The sequence below is a fragment of the Glycine soja genome, chromosome 18 (genome assembly GCF_004193775.1).
Source record: "Glycine soja cultivar W05 chromosome 18, ASM419377v2, whole genome shotgun sequence".
In the NCBI taxonomy this organism is placed as follows: Eukaryota; Viridiplantae; Streptophyta; class Magnoliopsida; order Fabales; family Fabaceae; genus Glycine; species Glycine soja.
Window position 1 is genome coordinate 51,109,089 of NC_041019.1, and position 20,731 is coordinate 51,129,819.

General features: G+C 33.9%; 3 protein-coding genes across 3 annotated transcripts; 1 reads left to right on the forward strand and 2 right to left on the reverse strand.

Moving 5' to 3' along the window:
* Nucleotides 1-1,893: 1,893 nt before the first annotated feature.
* LOC114396766 (phosphoglycolate phosphatase 1B, chloroplastic-like) lies at nt 1,894-7,863 on the reverse strand. The gene is made up of 10 exons (XM_028358915.1): nt 7,413-7,863; nt 6,868-6,935; nt 6,650-6,742; nt 6,479-6,550; nt 5,064-5,135; nt 4,251-4,310; nt 4,111-4,163; nt 3,431-3,528; nt 3,067-3,166; nt 1,894-2,229 (listed from the first exon to the last, which is right to left on the reverse strand). The coding sequence occupies exons 1-10, from the start codon at nt 7,690-7,692 to the stop codon at nt 2,019-2,021; spliced, it is 1,107 nt and encodes a 368-aa protein (XP_028214716.1). The 5' UTR covers nt 7,693-7,863; the 3' UTR covers nt 1,894-2,018.
* A 748-nt stretch (nt 7,864-8,611) lies between these two features.
* LOC114396720 (chromatin assembly factor 1 subunit FAS1-like) lies at nt 8,612-14,462 on the forward strand. The gene is made up of 12 exons (XM_028358847.1): nt 8,612-9,374; nt 9,498-9,597; nt 10,257-10,404; nt 10,496-10,625; nt 10,863-11,224; nt 11,312-11,626; nt 11,877-11,958; nt 12,043-12,171; nt 12,282-12,692; nt 12,950-13,087; nt 13,900-13,945; nt 14,039-14,462. Exons 1-12 carry the CDS (start codon nt 8,850-8,852, stop codon nt 14,197-14,199), a joined length of 2,547 nt encoding a protein of 848 aa, XP_028214648.1. The 5' UTR covers nt 8,612-8,849; the 3' UTR covers nt 14,200-14,462.
* Nucleotides 14,463-14,836: 374 nt separating this feature from the next.
* Nucleotides 14,837-19,241, reverse strand: LOC114396482 (putative metallophosphoesterase At3g03305). Its single transcript, XM_028358489.1, has 4 exons — nt 18,836-19,241; nt 18,094-18,335; nt 15,872-17,437; nt 14,837-15,362 (listed from the first exon to the last, which is right to left on the reverse strand). The coding sequence occupies exons 1-4, from the start codon at nt 19,137-19,139 to the stop codon at nt 15,243-15,245; spliced, it is 2,232 nt and encodes a 743-aa protein (XP_028214290.1). The 5' UTR covers nt 19,140-19,241; the 3' UTR covers nt 14,837-15,242.
* Between the last annotated feature and the right edge of the window lie 1,490 nt (nt 19,242-20,731).

Sequence of the window (20,731 nt, forward strand, 5' to 3'; positions counted from 1 at the left end):
TATCTAACTGTATTTATTCTTTTATGAGTATGTAGTTTTCTATACATAAGTGAGTGTTTGGATTTTTAAAAAAAAAATAGTGAACCATGAAAAATATCTTTTGAACATAAAATATGGATTGTAAGTTTGGTTATTTCGTGGGGTTTAAGGACAAAGGATCAAAATAATCTATGGGGATTTTCTTTCTCCAACTAGTATATTTCAAAAAAATAAAAATGTTTTATGAAATTAAAAAAAAAGGCTCATGTAGGTCTTAAATAAGTGTCCTTCACGTTATTAATGTAACACTTTAACCAACTAATCTAATAAGTTAATTATATCAAAAATAATTAATATCATTATATATAATATTAAAATTTGGGATGTATATTTAATACTAGTATTTGGTTTCCCCCCTCAAAGCCATGTTAATCCTTTTTTAAATAGTGTGAAAATGGTTCTCTTTATTTTTCTCTAACAGCTCCGTTCCTTCCTCAGTATTAGCCTCACAACTAATAACCCTTTACTCCGTTCAAAAAATTGTTAATAAAAGCTGATTTCATAACTAATAAAGAGGCATTTAAAGAAAATAATTTTTAAAATTTGTACTGATGTGGGACAATAAAAGACAGCAACAATATATTCTTCCGTTTTCCATTGTCCAACAACAACTGCTGAGCTTGTTTACATTATTGATGAAGAACTGCACAGCGTCTTCACTCGCAATGGAAATGGTCTCATTTTCACCAAAGAAATTTCTCTTACAGAAGCTTCTTGTGGCCATTATGTTTTGTTTTTGGTCGTTAACCAAACGCTGGTTTGCCTTGGAGTTGTTAAACCTCAATCTTGGTTGGAAACGTGTTTAATTTTAAAAGAGAAAAAATGGTCATAAACCGAGCTTATAAATTTTTTTACATCATCATCCAATAATTTTCTATGTATAGTAAGATAAGTTTGTTGATAATTACTTTAAGAAGCCTAATTTTTTTTATAATTCCTAAGAATCAATTTTAACTTACTTCCCACATAAATATTTTTAAGGAGAGGGATAGGTATTCAACTTTTTTCCAAGTGAAGAAAAAGTTTTAGTTATATATTTTGCATGAATATTTAATTTTTAAAAAATATATTAAGATTAACCAAACATATTTTATAAATTCTTCATAATCATGATCCTATTAAATGTTTCCTAAAAGTCATGTTAATGATAATTTATAATTAAATAATTCTACACTATCAATAACAATAAACCATGAAACTCATTTTAAAAATCCAAAAATTAGTTTGGTATATGGGTTAAGGTTTAATTTAAGCTTTTTGTACTCTTAAAAAAAATCTATTAAAGTAAATCAGAAGTTTAACTATCCAAAAATTGAAGTTGTGTTTCGGAACGGTTGAGATTGTCAAATTATCTCTTTGGTATCAGCTTATGTGTACTTAAGACTTGTAGGAGCATGTTTGAATAAATCTAGTTAAAATCTTATTTAATAAGTTCTTAATATACAAAAGCTTATATTATAAGTACTTAAAATTTATCAAACTATTAGCATTTGGATATGCATGTTGAAATTTATTTAAACAATTTTAAAGCGTTTGAATATATTAGTATATAAGTATTGATAAGATGTTGTCTCATTTCAAAAATTAAAAAAAAAATGAATTTATTAAAAATAAAATGAAAATTTAAAAACTAACAAAATTAGATCATATAAATATTAAAAGTAAAAAATTATTAGTCACTATTTACTTATTTTTTGTTTATTAAAAAATAAGAATTATAAGATTAAGAAAATTATAAATAATTATATATATATATATATATAATTATATATATAATTAAATTTTTAGTCTCGTTTATTTTCATTCACTAAGACTAGTCTCTGAGAGACTTTATTTTGTCATTTTGTTGCCTACTTTCAGTCCTCTTAGGAACTAGTATTGATTAATAAAAATAAATAAGGAATGAACAAAATTCAATTTACTTCTTAAATACATGACTTTTCCCACCACCATTTGGGGATACTGTATAAATATTATAGTCATACAGCTGCAGCTTTCAGGGAAAGAAAATCTGAAATTTTGTTGGTATAGAAGTCCGGCTGTATGGAGTTGTTAGGGCTCTGAAGCATGGCCAGTGTGGTGACGCCTGAGAGCACAAGAAGAGTTTTGCAACCACCATTTTGTCCAAACAAGATATCAGTGTCTAATCTGTCCCCAACCATACATATCTGTGACTTCGAAATGCCAAATCTGTGGTTCAATGAATACAAGAGTTAAGGGAAACTTTAGAGCAAAATATTTTACTAATTTTGTTTACAATTTTACTATCCATTGTCTTAAATAAAAAAGGTTATATTAAAATCAAGAGGCGCATTTGTGACATTAAATGTTACAGTTTCTAGTAAAAACTTTCAACTTATAATTTCTTAACCATTACCCTTAACAAACCGTTTTATTTAACTGTAAACTAATGAATCTTATAAGGTGTGAACATGTGTGTATGAACAAACATGCATATATAATGTTTGCATGCCACATTACATTGAAAAATACATGTAAATGTGTGCTTTGCCCCTTTTCTCATCTGTGTTTCCCTACCCCTACCCATGGGGCACCTGTGGACTTCTCCCAGTGCCCACCTAAATGGGGGTCCTCGCACGTTGAAAACTATGAAACTAACATTTCATCTGTGCCTAAGAATCTGTGATGAATAAATAGGACAGTTCGATGGAAGCAGAAAATGATCATATAATAATCTGCAATGGAACCTTGCCCAATAGAAATCTCCACTCCAACCTCAGGCATGAACATTTCTTTCTTTATTGTTACCACTTTAAAAGCAGGGGAAAGTGTTCCATTACAGCAACAAAGATGATTTAGGGATAGAAAATGGAGAAATGATGGTATGTTGCAAAAATGTATAACTAGATCAAGACTTGGGTCTAGACTTAACATGTCTTATCCTAGGAAGACAATGCATAAACATTATGCAACACAATGACATTCACTCACGTCAGATTATTTATGCCATAGACAATTTATGTATCGTGAACTAAGAATAAGGAATAAGGTAATCGAGAGCTTTACTTGTTTGCCAAGTAATCCATCATAAACGTTGAGGGTTTTCCAACAACTAATGGCTCACGTTGAGTAGATCCACTGATAGCGCCAACCATTGAGCCCCCACCTGAAATTCAAGAACAAATTATAGTAGCTTTATGAATACAATTTAAAGAATGATTAACTATTGGGATAATAACAAGTAACTGTGTATTGATTGTGTTGAACTGTTTTCAGGTTTGTGAGCCTGCTAGGAACTGCTAATTTGGTTGAAATGCAACCTGCACTAACTCTAATTGTAGCATGATAAAGAAAAATTGAACTAGTAGATTATACATTATTATGTACAAAGTAGTAAATAAAATCAATAGTACGAGAGGGAAGGACAAACCTGCCCATTCTTGAGCATCTGTGAGATGAGTAACAGCATCTCGGTTTGTAGCAATGAAAAGACATCCAGGGTTTTCACGTATACAGAGTGTCCCATACCTTTCATCACAAACGAAAAAATAATATTTAACAACCCATGAAGAGTTTCTTTCACCTCAGCATAACTTCAAAATAGAATTGCCATCTTTGTCATATTATCATCTCTTTATTTCTATCTCTATTCTTTTTCCAAGTGAAAACATCATCTCTCACTTTCTCTCTCTTCCTTTTTCCTTTTCATTCTATCTTTTTCTTCCTTCTACTCATCTTAGACCCAATAAAGGGGTGCGAGACAAACATTATTACATTTTAAAATACATATAAGATCAGGTAATTTAGTAAAATATTCCATGCTCATAAAAGCCAGATATAGACGACAAACAAATATATATGTCAATGCATAACATATATATATATCTTCTGCATGTACAAGTACAAATTTGAAAGAATAAAAACAAACTGTCTTTTGAATCTGAATCACAGAAACACTTCATTAAGAAAAATAGAAACATTATAAAAAAAATATCAATGCATAACAAGACCTCTGATTTTTCAATCAAAAGGCTGATATGTCATATGTCTCTAACTTGGGCGCATACACATTTCTGTGTAATGTTTCAGTGTCAGTGTTCGAAATCTTACTGGATTTTATAGTAGTTGAAGTGGCGATCAAATCCAACAACAACTGCTCCAACCTAATAATACACACATTCTTTTAGGAACTTGGAATAATATTATACAATTTTTTTTGCCAATTATCAAGAAAGGCAGGAAGTACATACATCTTCATCATGCTCCATCAAAAATCCTGGCTTCAGTTCTATCTTTTTCCCACCATCTTCCTAAAGAAAGAACATGCATATAGAAAAGGAATAGAGATTCATACATAAGACTAATTCTAAAGTAATAAAAACTTAAATTTTACACAAGGAAAATGTTCAAATCACAAACTGATGCATCAAAAGTCAAAACCTCAACGCAATTAGATCATCCTTCTTCATTAGAATAAGAAAAGTTTGAGCCACAACACAAGAATCTTTTACCTAAGCCATAATACAAACAATCTGTACTAAATTCAGCTTTAAAGTACTGTCTCTCATTCTTAGGAAATGTCCTCTGAGGTATGCATGGGTAAATGTCCTTTGACTCCTTTTCGGCTTATCAATGACCAACTCCTTTAATGTCCTCTCATGACTAAACTTATATCTAAATTTTTTATTGTTGCAGGTTATGATATGAAAAAAAGTTAATCTGTCTGGATAATATTTTTTCTGTGCTAAATTATTATCTTATTATCTTCTCCTTTTCCCTTGGAAGCACGTAAAAGAAGTATGTACATCATCTACTAGTTTTGTTAGACTTTAAGCGCCCTGCTTCTGCTTCTCTTACTCCAAAACTCATTTACTCATCCATCTGATGGTGAGACTATTATACGCCATGTTATCATTCAAATCTGATGTATATGCATTATCAGTTAAACTGATTTGAAAAATAAGAAAGAATTAAATGATATTACACAGTGCCATGCGATCAAATTTAAAAAGTAAATAAAAGAGCAGGCAGTAAAGATTTTGCATACACAACCCAATACATACCGGCCCACCAAGGTACTGATATCCAGCAAGCTCAAGCTCCTTCAAGATACCATCTTCTCCAATGACATAAACCTAAATCATGATCATAGATCAATCATTTACTTTCGACTTTATACACCAGTCTGAGAAATAGTTAAGATTGTGAAGGATATACCATTAAAGAGTAACATAATTCAAATGATAATGTTATAAATTACTGCTCAAGAAATATACACACAATTACATAAATCATGCAAGCATTATGTTCAGGATTGCAATTACTATAACAGTATAACACAAACAAATAAGGATAACTTCACTTATCCTAAGCTTGGCCCCAACAACAACAACAACAACGCCTTATCCCACTAGGTGGGGTCGGCTACATGGATCACTTAATTTCCTAGGTTCAAAATGTGTCATATGGTAATCTAACTAGCAGTAGGGACCACTCCATTACTACAACAACAACCAAGCCTTGTCCCACTCATGGATCATTCAAAGCCATTTCCCACTAGGCTTTATAAAAAACCAAGTTTGTATTACATCATTTTTAGCAAGGAGTTTTTAATGGTTACTTCTACAGTTTTCCTAGTTTTTCCTATACCCTTTTAAACAATCACTTGTTACACCAAAAAAAAAAGAAGGTGCTGCTTACTGGTGCAGGTTTTTCAAAGGCATGTGGGTAAAGGGCACATTTCACATTTGAGGAATTAAGTGATTTAAAGTTCATGTAATTTGAATTTATATCAACAGAAGTAATAGACAAGAAACTTTTTGCTAGCAGAAAACACCACAGATGAAATGACACATTTTAAAGGTCCAACTTAAATAATTTTGGGCTTAATTATAAGGGTAGAGTCAATTAATTTCAACAAATGTTGAGAGAAAACGCTAAACAAAACCATTGGAAGAAAAATCCAATGCAGAAACAAAGTGCACCCTTTACTGATCAACTATATCAATATAAACTAGTTTGTATATCATCTTTTATATAAATATATATCTGTAATGATACTTAGCCTTGATAGATTAAGGCAAAAAGTATCAAACAGATAAAAACTTGAATGTAAGATCTGTGGACTTCTAAATTTTAGGGGAATTACACTGACAATTGCCTAGTTTGGGAAAATTACACTAGCATCCCTTACTTTATGGATTGCCCTTACACCCAGATACCCTTCTCTGTACATGAATCGCACATATCCCCTCCTCTGCACACAGATCCTACACAAAGTTCTTTGAAAATAACAAAAAATTGACAAATGTAATCTCCCAAAAAAGGGGGGGGGGGGGGGGGGGGGGGGGTTAACTAAAATTTACTCCTAAATTTTATCTGGTGCCCCATCTTAGGTTACAAGAGCTCCTAACTTGATTGATTAAATACTTAATATTAGTCTGGATCATAGTACAAAGCAAAAGATGATATATGTTACCTTTTTATCTTTTGGGAAATCAATGGACTTCAGATATGCAGCAGCTGCAAAGGATGATGCAAAAATCTCCTCCTGAAATAACACAGGAGTTAAAGAGTAGGAATTCATTATTATTAACTAAACTAATTCGGTACAAACAAACAAAGTGAGGAACAACAAATGTGGACTAACCTCGCTGACATTCAGGCCAAGTGTTTCAAACTTCTTTCCATATTGCTTCCTAGACTTTGTTGAGTTATTGGTGACAAAAACTAATCTTTTGCCCTAAGCAAATTTATCAAGAGACCCGAATCTCAGACTTTTTGCTTAAAAAGAACAATAACAAATTGAAGGATAGTTAATATTGACACTTGCAAGTAATGGCCTAGTGCCTACATTAGTACACGAACCTTTGACCGAAGCATGTCAAGCGTTTCAGGCACCCCTTCTATTAATTTGTCACCTTTCCATATAACTCCTGCAAATTAGTAAGTTTTAATGGAAAAGGAAACTCTAGTAAGAAGGTAGCATTATGTCAATATCAATTGAAAAAGAAAGCAATGGAATAAATAAAGGAAAACAGAAAAACAAGCAAGAGTCATTGATATTGTAATTTTCCCCTGATGGAACTCACAAAAATTCAACTATCACCATTTATTTCCATCAATTCATCTGGTCACTTTTGCGAGGGTTCAGTAAACAAATGCTCTGTACAATATCTATTAACGTGAAACCCAGACAAGCTGGAATGATCCTGTGACAAGACAATTGATTCGCTTGTGTTGGTCTCTGATCGGTTGACGGAAATCAGAAACATTTTTTTGTAAAAATTACTTTAAAAGTAGTACATAAATTAATTTCTAATTAAGGGATAGTGTAGAAATCTGTAGTTATAGAAATGAAACTCTTTCAAAACAAAATGAACTATTTTAGTTGGGAGATTGGAGTAACATACCGTCACAATCGAAAATAAATGTCTCGACGGAATCGATGAGTTCGTCGGCGTTCTGGAGCGGCTGCGCCAACGCGCGCGTGGTGAAGGTTCCCATTCCAGAACGGTTACGATTATAATTAGCCGTTCTTTTCCACTTGAAGATGGCGGAGTAGGATGATAGAGAGTTCCGAGCAGCGTCACAGAATCTATAATTTACGGGAATTGATTGGAACCATTGTCTGTGACTGTGATGAACACAGGTGACTGTAACACTCTGTGTTAGCGTGCTGCTCCTGAGCATCTCCTACGAAATTGCAAAGTTTTTTTTTTATTATTTTGGTTTTTTTGGGTTATTAATTGTGTGGTGCGTGCATGGGTGCACCAACTACTAGGAATGGGGAGTGGTTAATTGGTCGAATAGGAGCCATAGGTTTGAGTGGACCTGGTTGGTGCACTTTTGGATCATAATCTCATGCCCAACCTGAATTTTCTATGGATGCCATTATTTAAATTATTTATTTATTCGGGAGAAAGAAAAAAAATCCTCGTAAATTTGTATAAAATTTTGAGAAAAAAAATTAGTTTAAAAATGATAATTGTTACTCTATAATTAGATCTTTCCCTTCCAAATTGCAAGCATGATCAACCAATTTGGATGCGCATCTCTACCATTTTACTTTTGAAGATTTGTACTCTTAACACTAACAAATGACACAAGCTCACGTAATAAAAAAATCAAACCATACATTTTGATTATCATTAATGGAAATTGATTCCCATACATCAAGATGCAAAAATCAACCATAAAATTACACATCAATTCCATGACATAAAGATTGAAAATCCAAATCATTAGTTTAAATGAATAACTAAAAAAAATATAGATAAACATTTCTTTCTCTTCAATTGAAAGATCTCCTGTATTTATATCAATAATACACATTTCATATCGGAAACGTTCGCCAAACATTAAATAAATAAGTCACCAATTCTTAAATTGGACTATTTTTTATCAGAGATTTTAATTGTATCAAATCTATCAATGTGTGATTCTTGTTTAAGCATATGATAGATGATTTTAAAACAGATTACCTAATTAAATATAAAAATTAAAAAATATACAAAATTGAGAATTAAACTAAAAATATAAGAACTAAAATAGAAAAATAGTAAATTAGAAATTAACTTGGGATAAAGTTGCAATTTGATGCAGCGTTTGGGTCCTTTGGGATGTCCGAAAACTACATCTGCAAAACTGGAGCCAAAAACGCGTTTGGCGCCAAACTCGAAAAACTTCTTTCCCTTTTATCGTTGTTTATATTTCAAACACTGCCATTTCGTCTTCCACTCACCCACACACCACATCGGAGCAATTAGGGTTCGTAGATTCCGTTATCTTCTTCTCAGATTTCACATTTGCGGTTCCATTCTCCGTTTCCGAACGCTCGAGAGGTGGAAATGGCATCGCCGACCGAGGTTATCGACGTCGGCGCCCAAAACGCTCCTACTCCTACTCCACCTCCTCCTCTTCCACCGCAAGATCCGAAATCGAATCGCGCCAAGACCATCATGCGGAAGCGGAAGAAGGTTCCCTCGTTGCTGCAAAACCTAAAGAGCTACGAGGAGAAGCAAGCGCACATCGAAACCCTCGAGAAGGAGCTCGACGCGCTGTTCCGCTACTACCAAGAAGCCATGGCTCAGAAAGTGCGTGTCGAGCTGAGCCAGTGCGGTGGTTCGCGAAATGTTGTCGTCGCGGCGCTGATGGAGGAGAGCTACCTTCCACTGTCGAAGCTCGTGGACGAGATTCACGACAAGTTGAACGGAGAAGTAAGTAACGGCGCAATCGTGCTGGCGGAGCCTGTGACCTACGCGACGGTGAAGAGTAGCGCGTTGTTTGTGGGACAGAGAGTGTCGTACGGCGTGCCAAACGCTGATGCTGATGTATTGGAGGACCATGCCGAGTCGTGTCTCTGGTGTTGGGAGGTGATTGTGGATTCTTGTTTGTCTTGAATTATTAAATTTTCTAACATGTGTTAGGGATTGTTATCAATTCTAGATTGAGAGTTTTTGTTTATTATTGACGGACTTGCTATATTGGTGATGCAGACTAGGGATTTGAAATTGATGCCAAAATCCGTTCGAGGAGAGCTCAGTGTTCGACGCACTTGCCGGAGAAGGATCCATGAGAGGATTATGGCTATCTCTGGTATTTTGTTCTGTCACTCATGTAGCTAGTTTTGGTTGTTCAATGTACTTTGATTTTGATTAATTAATTAAATTCTTTATTTTTCTTGGAAGAAGAATGTGTCCGTTCTTGATTCTTGCTGTTTGTAGTGTGGCTTTTTGTCATTCAACTGAGATTGGGTATCAATTTATATTTCTAATTTCCGCATCATTGTAGTACGTGTTGGTTTGTTATTGCTTATTCATATAAATTGCCTTCTTGAACATCTGAGTTAGTACATTATACTTTTCTTGAAATGAAGAAGACAAGGTAGTGCTTATATGAAGCCTGGGTGTCATGTAAATTGTAAATATATAGTTTGGCTCACACTAATCATCTCAAGAATTGAGTTATGTACTTTGTTATTCACTTGGCAACCAATTAGATGTTATAACTATATCTTTAGGTAATTATTTTATTTGTAAAAAAGGTTTAAAATTGAAATTCTGAAGTTCTTGTTTTAATATGATGTCAGTAAAGGCTACATGGCTGATACTATACCGATGTTTGCCATAATTGACACATATAGTAGTGTTCCATTGTATTTGGCCTTTAAAATAGTTTTTTATTTGATCATGTTTAGGGAATGCGATTGTTTGTTTGTTTAATGAGTATTTTGATAAAGTTGGGTTGTTTTTCAGAAATGATAGCAGCTCTGAAAAAGCTAGAGAGTGAACCTGATTACAATCAAGGCTTAATTAAGGCATCGGCAAAGCTCAATAAAGCTTTTCCCGAAGCAGATATCCGCTTGTTAGTGGATGGCTTGTTGCAGAAGAACAGTGAAGACATGTACTTTGACACAGTATTCCTGACATATTCTGATTGTTGTCTCAAATATATAATTTGTGTGTTGATTTGTTTTCCTAAAATATAATTGTAGGGACAAGAAAAGAACAAGCCAAGAAAATAAATTGCTAATTAAGCAGTTGGAGAGAAATAGAAAAGAAGCTGAAAAAGAGAAAGAGAAAGAAAGCATGCACAATGAACTGCAAAGAGAAACACTGCTCAATGTAAGGGCTGCTGTTTTGATCCTGTTATGTGTTCTTTATAGCTGAAGTTGCTTCTACCTTGATGTTGTTCTCATTGGCAGTGCAATCATGTTTTAGATATGTTCAAATTGAATATTACAGTAGTTCTATATGTATATTAATTTAATTTTCTGACTTAATTCATCTAATGAAAAATTGAAAATAGATTTATCTTTTAATTATTCAAGACATTTTTCCTTAACTGCTTGATTGTTTTAGGAATCAGATTTAAAATTGTCACAAGATGAGGCAAGAAATGGTGAGAAATCTTCTGAAAAGAAAAAACAGATAAAGAAACAGGTAGATGAGGCAGAAAAGGATCAACGGCGTAGAGAGAAAGCAGAAGCTGAATTAAAAAAGAAGCGGAGTTTACAAAAGCAAGCCTCAATTATGGAGCGTTTTCTGAAAAGAAGTAAAATTATTCCCTCATCTCCATCATCTGAGAAGGACATAGTTTCAACTAAATCAACTGCATCTGATTTGCCAAGCAGCAAGAGTGAAAGTTTGTTTGAGTCAGCTACACTTTCAATGGATTGTACTCTTGCATCAAGCAGGGATGTTATGCTTGAAGATATTCGCAAGCAAGTATCTTTTTACTGTGTTTTACCATTCTTTTTTATACTAGTAGTTTTGTTTTCAGATCTTACTAAAAATGTCTCACTTTTCAGGACACAATTTTCTTCATGGCGCTCTTTAGGACAATCATTGCGCTCAAACAGAAAACAGAGATGGGGCTTACGCCAGAAACCTCGGACTGAAGTTTTTAAGGAACTTAAGCTGAGTGCCATTAAAACTGCTGTTCAAGATGTTGAGTTGGACACGGAGAAACATGTTGACAGATTGGGAGAATGCAGTTCTGATATCAGTTCATGCCCAATGAATGCAGATAGTTCTCCTGATGCCAAGTACAGTCGGGGTAGACAATTATTGCAGTTTGATAAATCTCATAGACCTGCCTTTTATGGTGTTTGGCCTGCAAAAAGGTTAGATTTTTGTATGGATTTTTTTTTTTTTTGACTTAATTAAACTGTTTTACACTTGAGTTTCTTCTAAATTCTAATTATGCAGATAGTCACTACTGTCAGAGGCTCATTTGTTGATTTAATTAAATGCCTATTAATAATTATGTTAGAGCTAGTATCAATAGTAATTTTGCTTTTGTATGTTATGATATCAGTATTTTGAAAATGACAATAGTTGAATTGCTTATGTTATTAAAATATGTATTTCTAGTCATGTTGTTGGACCACGCCATCCTTTAAGGAAGGATCCAAGCCTGGATTATGATGTCAGCAGCGATGAGGAATGGGAAGAGGTACACTGAATTTTTGTTTAATTGAAATAATATACAAATACAATGGAGGCCATCCATCTATTAACAACATTCTGTCCTTTTTAGGAGGAACCTGGTGAAAGTCTTTCTGATTGTGATAAAGATGAAGAGGAATGTCAAGAGGAATGTACAAAGTCTGATGAAGAAAGTGAAGATGGGTTCTTTGTACCAGATGGATATCTTTCTGAGGATGAGGTAGAGGTTTGGTGTTTTTACTGGCATCACCTAGAACAGTAATTGACATCTGTTTGAGAATTTGAAAGCCACTACAACTTTTTAGTAAAATTTCTTTTATTTATATGTAGGGTGCACAAGTGGACAGAATGGAAATAGATGATGACATTGACGGGGCTGATAGCTCCCCTAGCTGTAAGAATGACATAGAGAGCGAGGAATTTTGTGCTTTACTTCGGCAGCAGAAATATCTAAATAATTTGACAGAGCATGCTCTCCGGAAAAATCAACCCTTGATTATATCAAATTTGATTAATGACAAGGACCTTTCATCTGATCACAATATTAGTGGTACTCCTAAGCTGGAGCAGATGTGCTTGCAAGCCTTGAGTATGTATGTAATTCCTGGCATCTCATGTATAGAAATATATGTGGATAAAATGCAAGACGAGGACCAAGAAGTCTGCCTCTCTACTGGTAAAAGTGGTGCTAGTCCAATATCTGGTGTAGCTGTCATACCTGACTCAGACCTACCCATAATTGTAAGTTATGCATCTGAGTTGCAAATTATCAAATATCTATCAAGATGTGTGTGAAGTTTGCTAGACATAATTTAGTCAAAAGTTTAAAGTCAAGTTGGTTGAGGGATCAATTAATCAGTTGAGCTGACACGTGCCAGGTGCAGGTTGATTTGGGAAAGCTGCCCTTTTTTTATTTTCTTTCTTTTTAATATATGGCTTATTTTTATGGCATATCATGCAAGTTTTATCACCTTAAAAGATTTTATTAACATTTTCAGGTGACTACTATTCAAAGTTGTTCTCAAGGTATGAATAAAGTGTTAGTGTCTTTGCAACAGAAGTTCCCTTCTGTATCTAAGTCCTTATTGAAGAATAAAGTGCGTGAAGTATCTGACTATGTTGATAACCGCTTGCAGGTTAGTATGGGCGATCTAGCAATTGCTGCTAAGTTTTATAGTGAAAGTCATTGAATTAACGGTTTAAGTACAATTTGCAAGTGCATATATATTAACCTCCTCACAATTGTGTAGATGTATGAATCTAGCACAATCTATACCAATTAAACTTTTTACAGATGTGATTAGTTGTGATCCTAGGTGTGTTGTATAAATATCATTTCTTCCCCTAAAAATCCTTAATGCTGCTAAGAATTTCCATGAACTTAACCCTGTTGGGGCCCTAAGGTGGATAGTAGTCACAAGTAATCACCTACATACATTTGACCCACAATGAACTTAGGCGGTTAAATATGGAGTGGACATGCCATGTTTCAACTTTATCAATTGATTTTACATTGAATTGGATTCTTATGGAGTTGAGATGAACCAAAGCCATGTGGTAATTTGCAATATTGCTACCAAATCTTCAAAGCTGGTTCTCCTGCTCTTTGGCCGACAAATGATTCAGAAAGTCAATGGGGATCTTTACCATTATTTTTATCCTGACTCCAAGAACAGATGTTTAGCATGAACTAACTGATTTTTCCTTCCACCGATGTGCCTTCTAGTGCTGATGTCAGTCTGGATGAATATATTGAACCTTTGGTCACGTTTTTTCAATAAAATTTTCTTGATCATTTAGATGCTGACCTGTAAATGTTGAATTTCTGCATCATGTGCTAAAAACCAATGATGTGTTGACTGTCTGGGGATTATATATATACTGCTTCGTGATTTGAGTCTAAGTGTATATCTACTATGCTGAATTTTTTTATCTCATTTTTATCCAGGTGAAGAAAGAAGTTCTGGATAAGCTTGGCTCGGCAGTTAAACCTGGTATGCTATCTTGAGTCTTGACTGTCCCAAGCACTTCACCCGAAGTCTTAATGTTTGTTTCAATTTCTAAACTATGTCTGGTTGAACTTGCAGAAAAAAGCAGTGGGGGACCAAGGAGCATTGCTGCATTTTTTTCAAAAAGGTGCTTGCCCCCGACTGGGGAAGGTTCGAAACCTGGTGAAACTTCACCACTGCCACCCCTGAAATCATCTTCTGCCATTGATGAACGACCGCAAAGTTCATATAACATATAATCTCTGACATCTTGTTGCTCAGTGGCATTTTACTATTTTCAGATTTCTTAGTACCGACTCTGTAAAAGTTGGAGATAGTGTGGGGTTGCACTTGATGCTCGTTTACCACTGTAGGCAAGTTCCTGATTACCATTGTCAATGCTCCCTCGACTTTGTTTTGCTAGCTTGTACTTGATAAAAGTTTATGTTAACTTATTGTAAAAAGAGAATACTGTTTGCACCCCATTTTTTTTCGATTCTTTTATTAAGCCTCTTTGCGTGATTGATTTATATTTGTCCTTACTCAATTTAAAATTGTGAAGGATCATTTATTTGAATTTATTAAACTCTAAATATATGGAATAAGTCTGTGAAATTAAAATTACAAATATTATTTATTAAATTAAGGCTTATTATTGTTATTGTTAAAACAATTGAGATTTTTCAAATTTTTAGGAGTTATTTTTAAAATACATTAATTTTTAAAATTCATATTTATTAATAGTAACTTCAGGTTTGAATAAGCTTAGTGATACTAGATGACTTATGAATATTTTTATAGATCAAAGAAATAATTAGAGAAATGATAGAAGTAATTTTATAAAGCTAATCCTATTACTAATATTATATTAAAAAAACTAAAATAACACTTATTAGATAAGTTAAAAAAGTAATTAATATTACATTAATATTTTAAGTGTCAAATCAAATTTTACAAAGTGACTCAGCCAGCACGATAACTTGTTGCATACTGCATCGGTATTTTTTGGTTCTTCAAACAATAAGCTTAAACCATAATACACCATCTTCAACCCATGCAAAACCACTAAACCGTAGTGCATACAGCATAAGCTTAAAGAATACAGACAACACAAATATCATCGTGAATGATGAGAAGAATATCCAAACAACCAGCCCTCTCTTGCCACTTGATGGGTCTTTAATATTTGTTGAATCCGGCTAGCTTCAACCAATTCTAACACCGACCACGCAACCACAAAGTGCATCCTTTGGTTGTATTCAAAACAGGGAGACTTGGCACATGTGAACCTCTGGAACAAGTTTCATTCAGCACTTCTGGTTTTGCTGATAGCATGTGCCAACAACAAGGGGATTGATATACCATAGCCTAAGAAATGGAGTACTGGGTTCATCTCATAAGCTTTTAGAAGAGTTCTGCAATTCTGTAATGGAATAGTAGTAAATCACAAAATGAAGAAAACAAGAAGGAAATAAAAAGCAAAAAGCAAGGACAATCAAAAAAATGTCTGGAATTAGTAAAAGTACAAAATTTAGGTGTAGTACTTTAAGTGTTTTTAGTGTTACTTTCTCTAGCTAAAACAGTTTTATCTTAGGTACTAGTACTAATCTTTAATATTGAGTATTGACCTCCATTGTGTAGGTTATTAAGGTTTAACTTTTAATTTTTTTTCTGAGAGAATAGTACTAAAACTCTAAAAACACCTAAGGTAATGTATCTATATTTTTTGTCATCCCCCCTCCCACCACCACCAAAAAAGAGAAACTTATAATTGTTATCCTGTTAAACCAACCTGTTTTGATTTGGTTAACGCACTACATCCTTTATTAACTATCCTTTGGGCTCCTCTACTATAATTGATGCATACTATTTGTCTACAGTGTTGCTTGCAAGGACCGCACTGCAAAGTACAGTACTAGTTTAATGCCTTACCATAAAATGCTTCCAACATATTGCCAAGCACACCACAAAAAGAAGCTTCCGAATCAATCGCTTGCTAAGGTGAACATTAGATACCATGCTGCCATTCAATACAGATTTTCTAGAGTCCATACAAATATCATCTTTTTTCTTTACCAAAAATGCTAACATGTGTTCCCGGTAAATTGCTCTTTCAGCCGTCAGAGCACCAGTGACCAAAATTGCAGGCAAAACCACAAATAATAGATGGGGAAGAACCACCACCATAATATCTGGAGACCCAACATACTCAACCTTCCCCTTTCCATTAGAAGTCTCTATGGCCCAACCCATATAGGTCATGTATACCATATTTTTCCCTTCAGTAAAAACTTGCCCCATAAACCAGGGGCACAACATAAGATAAAATAGGTATCCTATCCAACCAAACCATAATGTGGGGATCCTGCAGAGCTCCTGGAGAAACCATAATACACCATTTACTATGCCTTTATTGGCGATGAAGTTCTTGTAAGTGTATATCTTCTTTGGAAAAACAAGAAGAGCTTTTGGAAGAAGAAGGAAGATGAACAAAAAGTAAAGAGCAGACCAAAATAATGGGTAATAAAGGGAAGCCCATTGACATCCCATGACCAAAAACTCCTTCCAGCCCCATGAAAGTTTGAGGCTATGACCATTGATAGAAAACGGCCTCAATTCAGTCAAAGTTGATCTGCCTGCGATGTCATTTGCTTCGATTTGAAGCCAAAACCTATCAGGAGAAGCATCCTCAAATGCTCTGTAATTCCATGGAGCAACATAGAGGTTCCCCCTGGAGTTATCACCAGAATGCTTGATCATCTGAGTTTCTAGAACTAAATCAAGGTTTCCAGATCGTGAATCATAGACTCTAGCTACAACTGATACAATTGGAGAAAGAGAAAATACCAGAGCTCGGATTGTCTCATAAGATGAAGGGGCCACAGATTGACATTCATAGTTGTGACGGCATGAAGATGTTAACATGAAGCGAGAGTCTAATGGAAAAGTGGGCAATATAATTGCACGTTTGGTCCCAGATTTGAAATCAGTATCAACATATGAAACATGGCCTCTATCAATGGCTAGAATTCGAAAAGCTCTACTCTTTCTCCAATCCCCCATCTCCCACTCCCAAAACTCTTGAATTGGTGGGGCTCCCATTGAACAGTTTGCAGTACTTTCAAAAGAACTCTGGTGTATATTAAACTGAAAAAGTTTCTGCAAGGATGATGAATGATCATCCAGTTGATGGTGCCGCTTTAAGTTCATACCAAATTTAGTATGGAGATGCCCACACAGGTAAGCTGATATGGAATGCTTTAGGAAAACATCTTCCAATGTCCTTCCAGAACTAGAGGGTGCAGAAAATGAGAGTGGAAAATGCCCAAAGGAAATTTTGGTAACTAGTTTTTCTGACTGTGAATCCCACTGTGAGAGTTCCAAGTCTAGGTCCTTTAGTAATTGATCAGTGGGATGCCCAAAAAGATTCGTTGGACCTCGTAAGCCAGTTAACATTGTGCTATCAAACCCAACAAAGAGATGTTTCCAGTCTCGAGTCTGTGTGATACATAAAAATGAGTAAGGAAGAACATCATAGCATCAAGCAATATAATAATATAAAAAAATAAGCCAACTGTTAGAGAGCTCTCAAATTCTCAATTCTTTGGTCTAGTCCAAACATATAAATGAATATTTTTCCAAACTCTGATTTTGCAGCATTATTATTCAGAACTGAAGAATATATTGACCAACAAGAATGGTTCAAAAGTTAATCCACAAAATGACAGAGGACAAAAATAACACTTTGGCAAGTTCAATTAATATTGGTTAGTCTTTTTCTAGCAAAAGCATTTTGAAGTCAGAAAACATATATTGGAGTAAGAAAGGATGAGAGCCCCTCCCTCAGTTTTATTAATATTGATATTTAGTCTCTTAGAGTTTAACTCACCTAAAGCTAAGCTTCAATTTAAAGGTAAAGTAAACAGTTATAACACATCTTGAGAAAAATCAAGGAACTAGGTTTTAACAACTTTATAATTCATCACATGTGTGTGAATTTTTATCATGGTTTCAAGTTACAACAGTAAATTTTATCGTCAATGGTTACAATTTACAACCCTCACTTCCATGATGCAAATGGAGTCTGTTAAATGATCCATTTCAATTTCATAGAATGATATTTACTTAAGAGTAAATGAAAGGGCGACACTGACCTCAAGGGTTACACTATTGACGCTCCCATTTCTTCCTAACTGCCCATTGATGCTGTATTTAGAAAAGAAATCAAAGGAAGCACCGACAACCGGAACACCAAAACTGTCATGGTTGCCTCTGAGGTCAAAAAACAAGCTCTTCTGGAGTCTACTTCTCTTAATAACAGTGTCCAGTACAGTCCGGTATTCCACCCATTCATCCTCATTCTGCTTCATTGTCAGCAAATCCTTGCTTTTACCATCTAGTACATAATAACATCCACAATGTTAGAACAAAGAGTTTAATTTTTATACACGTTCAGTTGTCAACTAATCAGAAACCACCTCTAAATATAATTTTTGGAGTTTCATTTTAATGTAATATCAATGTAAAGATTTTTCCTGTGTCAACTAATCAGAAATCCTCACAGGTTATATAGCAGGTAAGACTTTTAAAATAATTACCATAAAAATTAATAATCTTATCAGTCATGGCAAGCTGTGAACTGTGATCGGATGAATGATAATATAAAAAACCTTAAAGTAAACTTTTACTCTTTCAATGCATTCTTGTTAAATTCTAACTTTTGAAGTACGCGAAATGTTAGTAACACAATAGTCTCTATAATTTATTGAAAATGCATTCTACTTAAATTCTTAGAACAAATCCTCAACATAATTATTTGACACCCCAGAAACATGATCAGCTTAAAAATTGAAACTTGAAAGGTGAGTAGTGACAGTGATGGAAGATAGGAGGAACCTGTGAGGTCGCCAGTGATGAGGACGAGGGAAGGATTGATAACGGAAAGAGCGGGGCCCACGAGATTGGCGAAATCGAGGGCTCTGTTTGGATGGTGAACGCTGAAATGAAGATCGGAAAGCTGAACCACCCAAACCACAGAATCGGGGCCTCCTCTGACGTGCGTAACTCCTTCATTGCTTTCAGCTGCGCAGATGCCACACAGAATCGCAACAGTAGCAACAACGACAAGAAGAAGCCACGTGCTCCTTTCACGGTGGGGTGAAATCGCGTTGCTTTTTTGCGTTTGGGTTCGCAGTTTCATCTTTGAATTGGTCCAAATTCAGCGCACGGGATTGGAGTGCTGCTTTTTCTGCGTTGGTGCCATTGAAACTGTAATGAACTACAGTGAAATCATGTTTTTTCCTTCCTTCCGCTGAGATTGTTTTTATTAATTAATAATCCCATTTCTTAAAATTAAACTATATTTAATTACTAATTTAGTTCTTAAATTTAAATTGTAAAAAAATATATGTGTACTTTCCATTTTGTTTTAGTGTATATTATGTTGATAACCAAAAAAAAATGTTGATTTAAGGCATGCACCATGATTTAAATAGTATATTATCTATTAAAATAGTATATTGCGATGTGATTTTTGATTTACGTGAACCTTTATAAATTTAATTTATTTTATACAAATTTTCAATTCTACGATTGAATTGATTAAATTCATTTTTTAAATGTTAATAAATGGTATAAATACAAAAATTTAGCACCTAATATTAGTTTTTCCTGCCCCATTTTCATAAATACTTTTTTTGGTACAATCATTTTTTTTATTACAAGATTTTTATGAACATATTCCAACAAGTTACATATAAGATCTTTACAGTCTTTACTCGGGCACTACTTGTGCTTAGTAAAGATTATTTAATAAATTTTGGCTTAAAAAAACATATAAGATCTTTTTACCCCATATAAGTGGCAAGAATTTAATTCAATTATCAAGTTGGTTTAGTTAAATAAACGAGATAAAATGACCTAATTAGATAATAGCAAGCCTTTTAATATTGGTAATATTCATACCCAACAAACAGTTGCGGTCCCAGCTTTGTATTTTTAAGTGATTTTACGTTATGAGGAATGCTAGCCAATTTTTTTTTAAATAAAAGTTATATCAATGAAAAAACAAGATTAAGACTAAGATTTTTTTTTTAATTGTACAATGGTCACTGTAAAGTTGAAACCTATAACCTTATCCATATCTAAATCCTCCACGGCTTCACCACTAAACCAATTCTAATGATTTAGACTCTAATTTCATTTCAAATTCATGTATAACTTTGATCAAATTTAAGTAAACTAAGTTTTAACTAAATTAATATAAATGAATAAAAAATATTTTCTTTCAACTCTAATTGTAACCTAGAAGAAAAAAAATAATTTTTTTTTGAAATATGTAAATTAAATAATGACAATTTTACATGGAATTCATTTGAAATATATAAATAAAACAATATAATTTTCCACATGTTGCACCGTTATATTTCATAAGATTTTATCTTAGGCCCAACATCAAAGATACTCAATTACAAAATTGGATCTATCCCATCTCAAATGATTTTATTTGGACAGATTGAGTCTTTACTCCCCCGTTTTCTCGTAATTATTTGCGTGAGATTTTGATGAGTTATAACAAGTCAAGACTTTCACCACTCGATTTTTTGCCTTAAATTAATTTGTCTCTCTAAAGAAAACCAATTAACATTTTTTAGTTATTTAAACAGATTCGTTTTATTGAAAAATTGTATTGGCAGTTAAAAAAGTGATGCTTTAGCTTCATTAACAAAGAGAACACGAACCTAAACCGGAAGAGGAAATACGAATATACCCTAATGAACTCAGAAGGAAAGG

Bases quoted from the DNA above. Each gene is read 5' to 3' on its own strand.
- LOC114396766 (XM_028358915.1), bottom strand. From the start codon at position 7,692: ATGCTCAGGAGCAGCACGCTAACACAGAGTGTTACAGTCACCTGTGTT. The intron at 6,551-6,649 runs GTTAGTCCACAT...GTGTTATTTCAG, and splicing joins TTGGCCTGAATGTCAGCGAG to GAGGAGATTTTTGCATCATC. The intron at 4,311-5,063 runs GTATGTATTGGG...TTCTTTCTTTAG, and splicing joins ATCAGTACCTTGGTGGGCCG to GAAGATGGTGGGAAAAAGAT.
- LOC114396720 (XM_028358847.1), top strand. From the start codon at position 8,850: ATGGCATCGCCGACCGAGGTTATCGACGTCGGCGCCCAAAACGCTCCT. The intron at 9,598-10,256 runs GTATTTTGTTCT...GTTGTTTTTCAG, and splicing joins GAGGATTATGGCTATCTCTG to AAATGATAGCAGCTCTGAAA. The intron at 12,172-12,281 runs GTAGAGGTTTGG...ATTTATATGTAG, and splicing joins GATATCTTTCTGAGGATGAG to GGTGCACAAGTGGACAGAAT.
- LOC114396482 (XM_028358489.1), bottom strand. From the start codon at position 19,139: ATGAAACTGCGAACCCAAACGCAAAAAAGCAACGCGATTTCACCCCAC. The intron at 17,438-18,093 runs GTCAGTGTCGCC...TGTATCACACAG, and splicing joins TCAATAGTGTAACCCTTGAG to ACTCGAGACTGGAAACATCT. The intron at 15,363-15,871 runs GTAAGGCATTAA...ATTCCATTACAG, and splicing joins TATGTTGGAAGCATTTTATG to AATTGCAGAACTCTTCTAAA.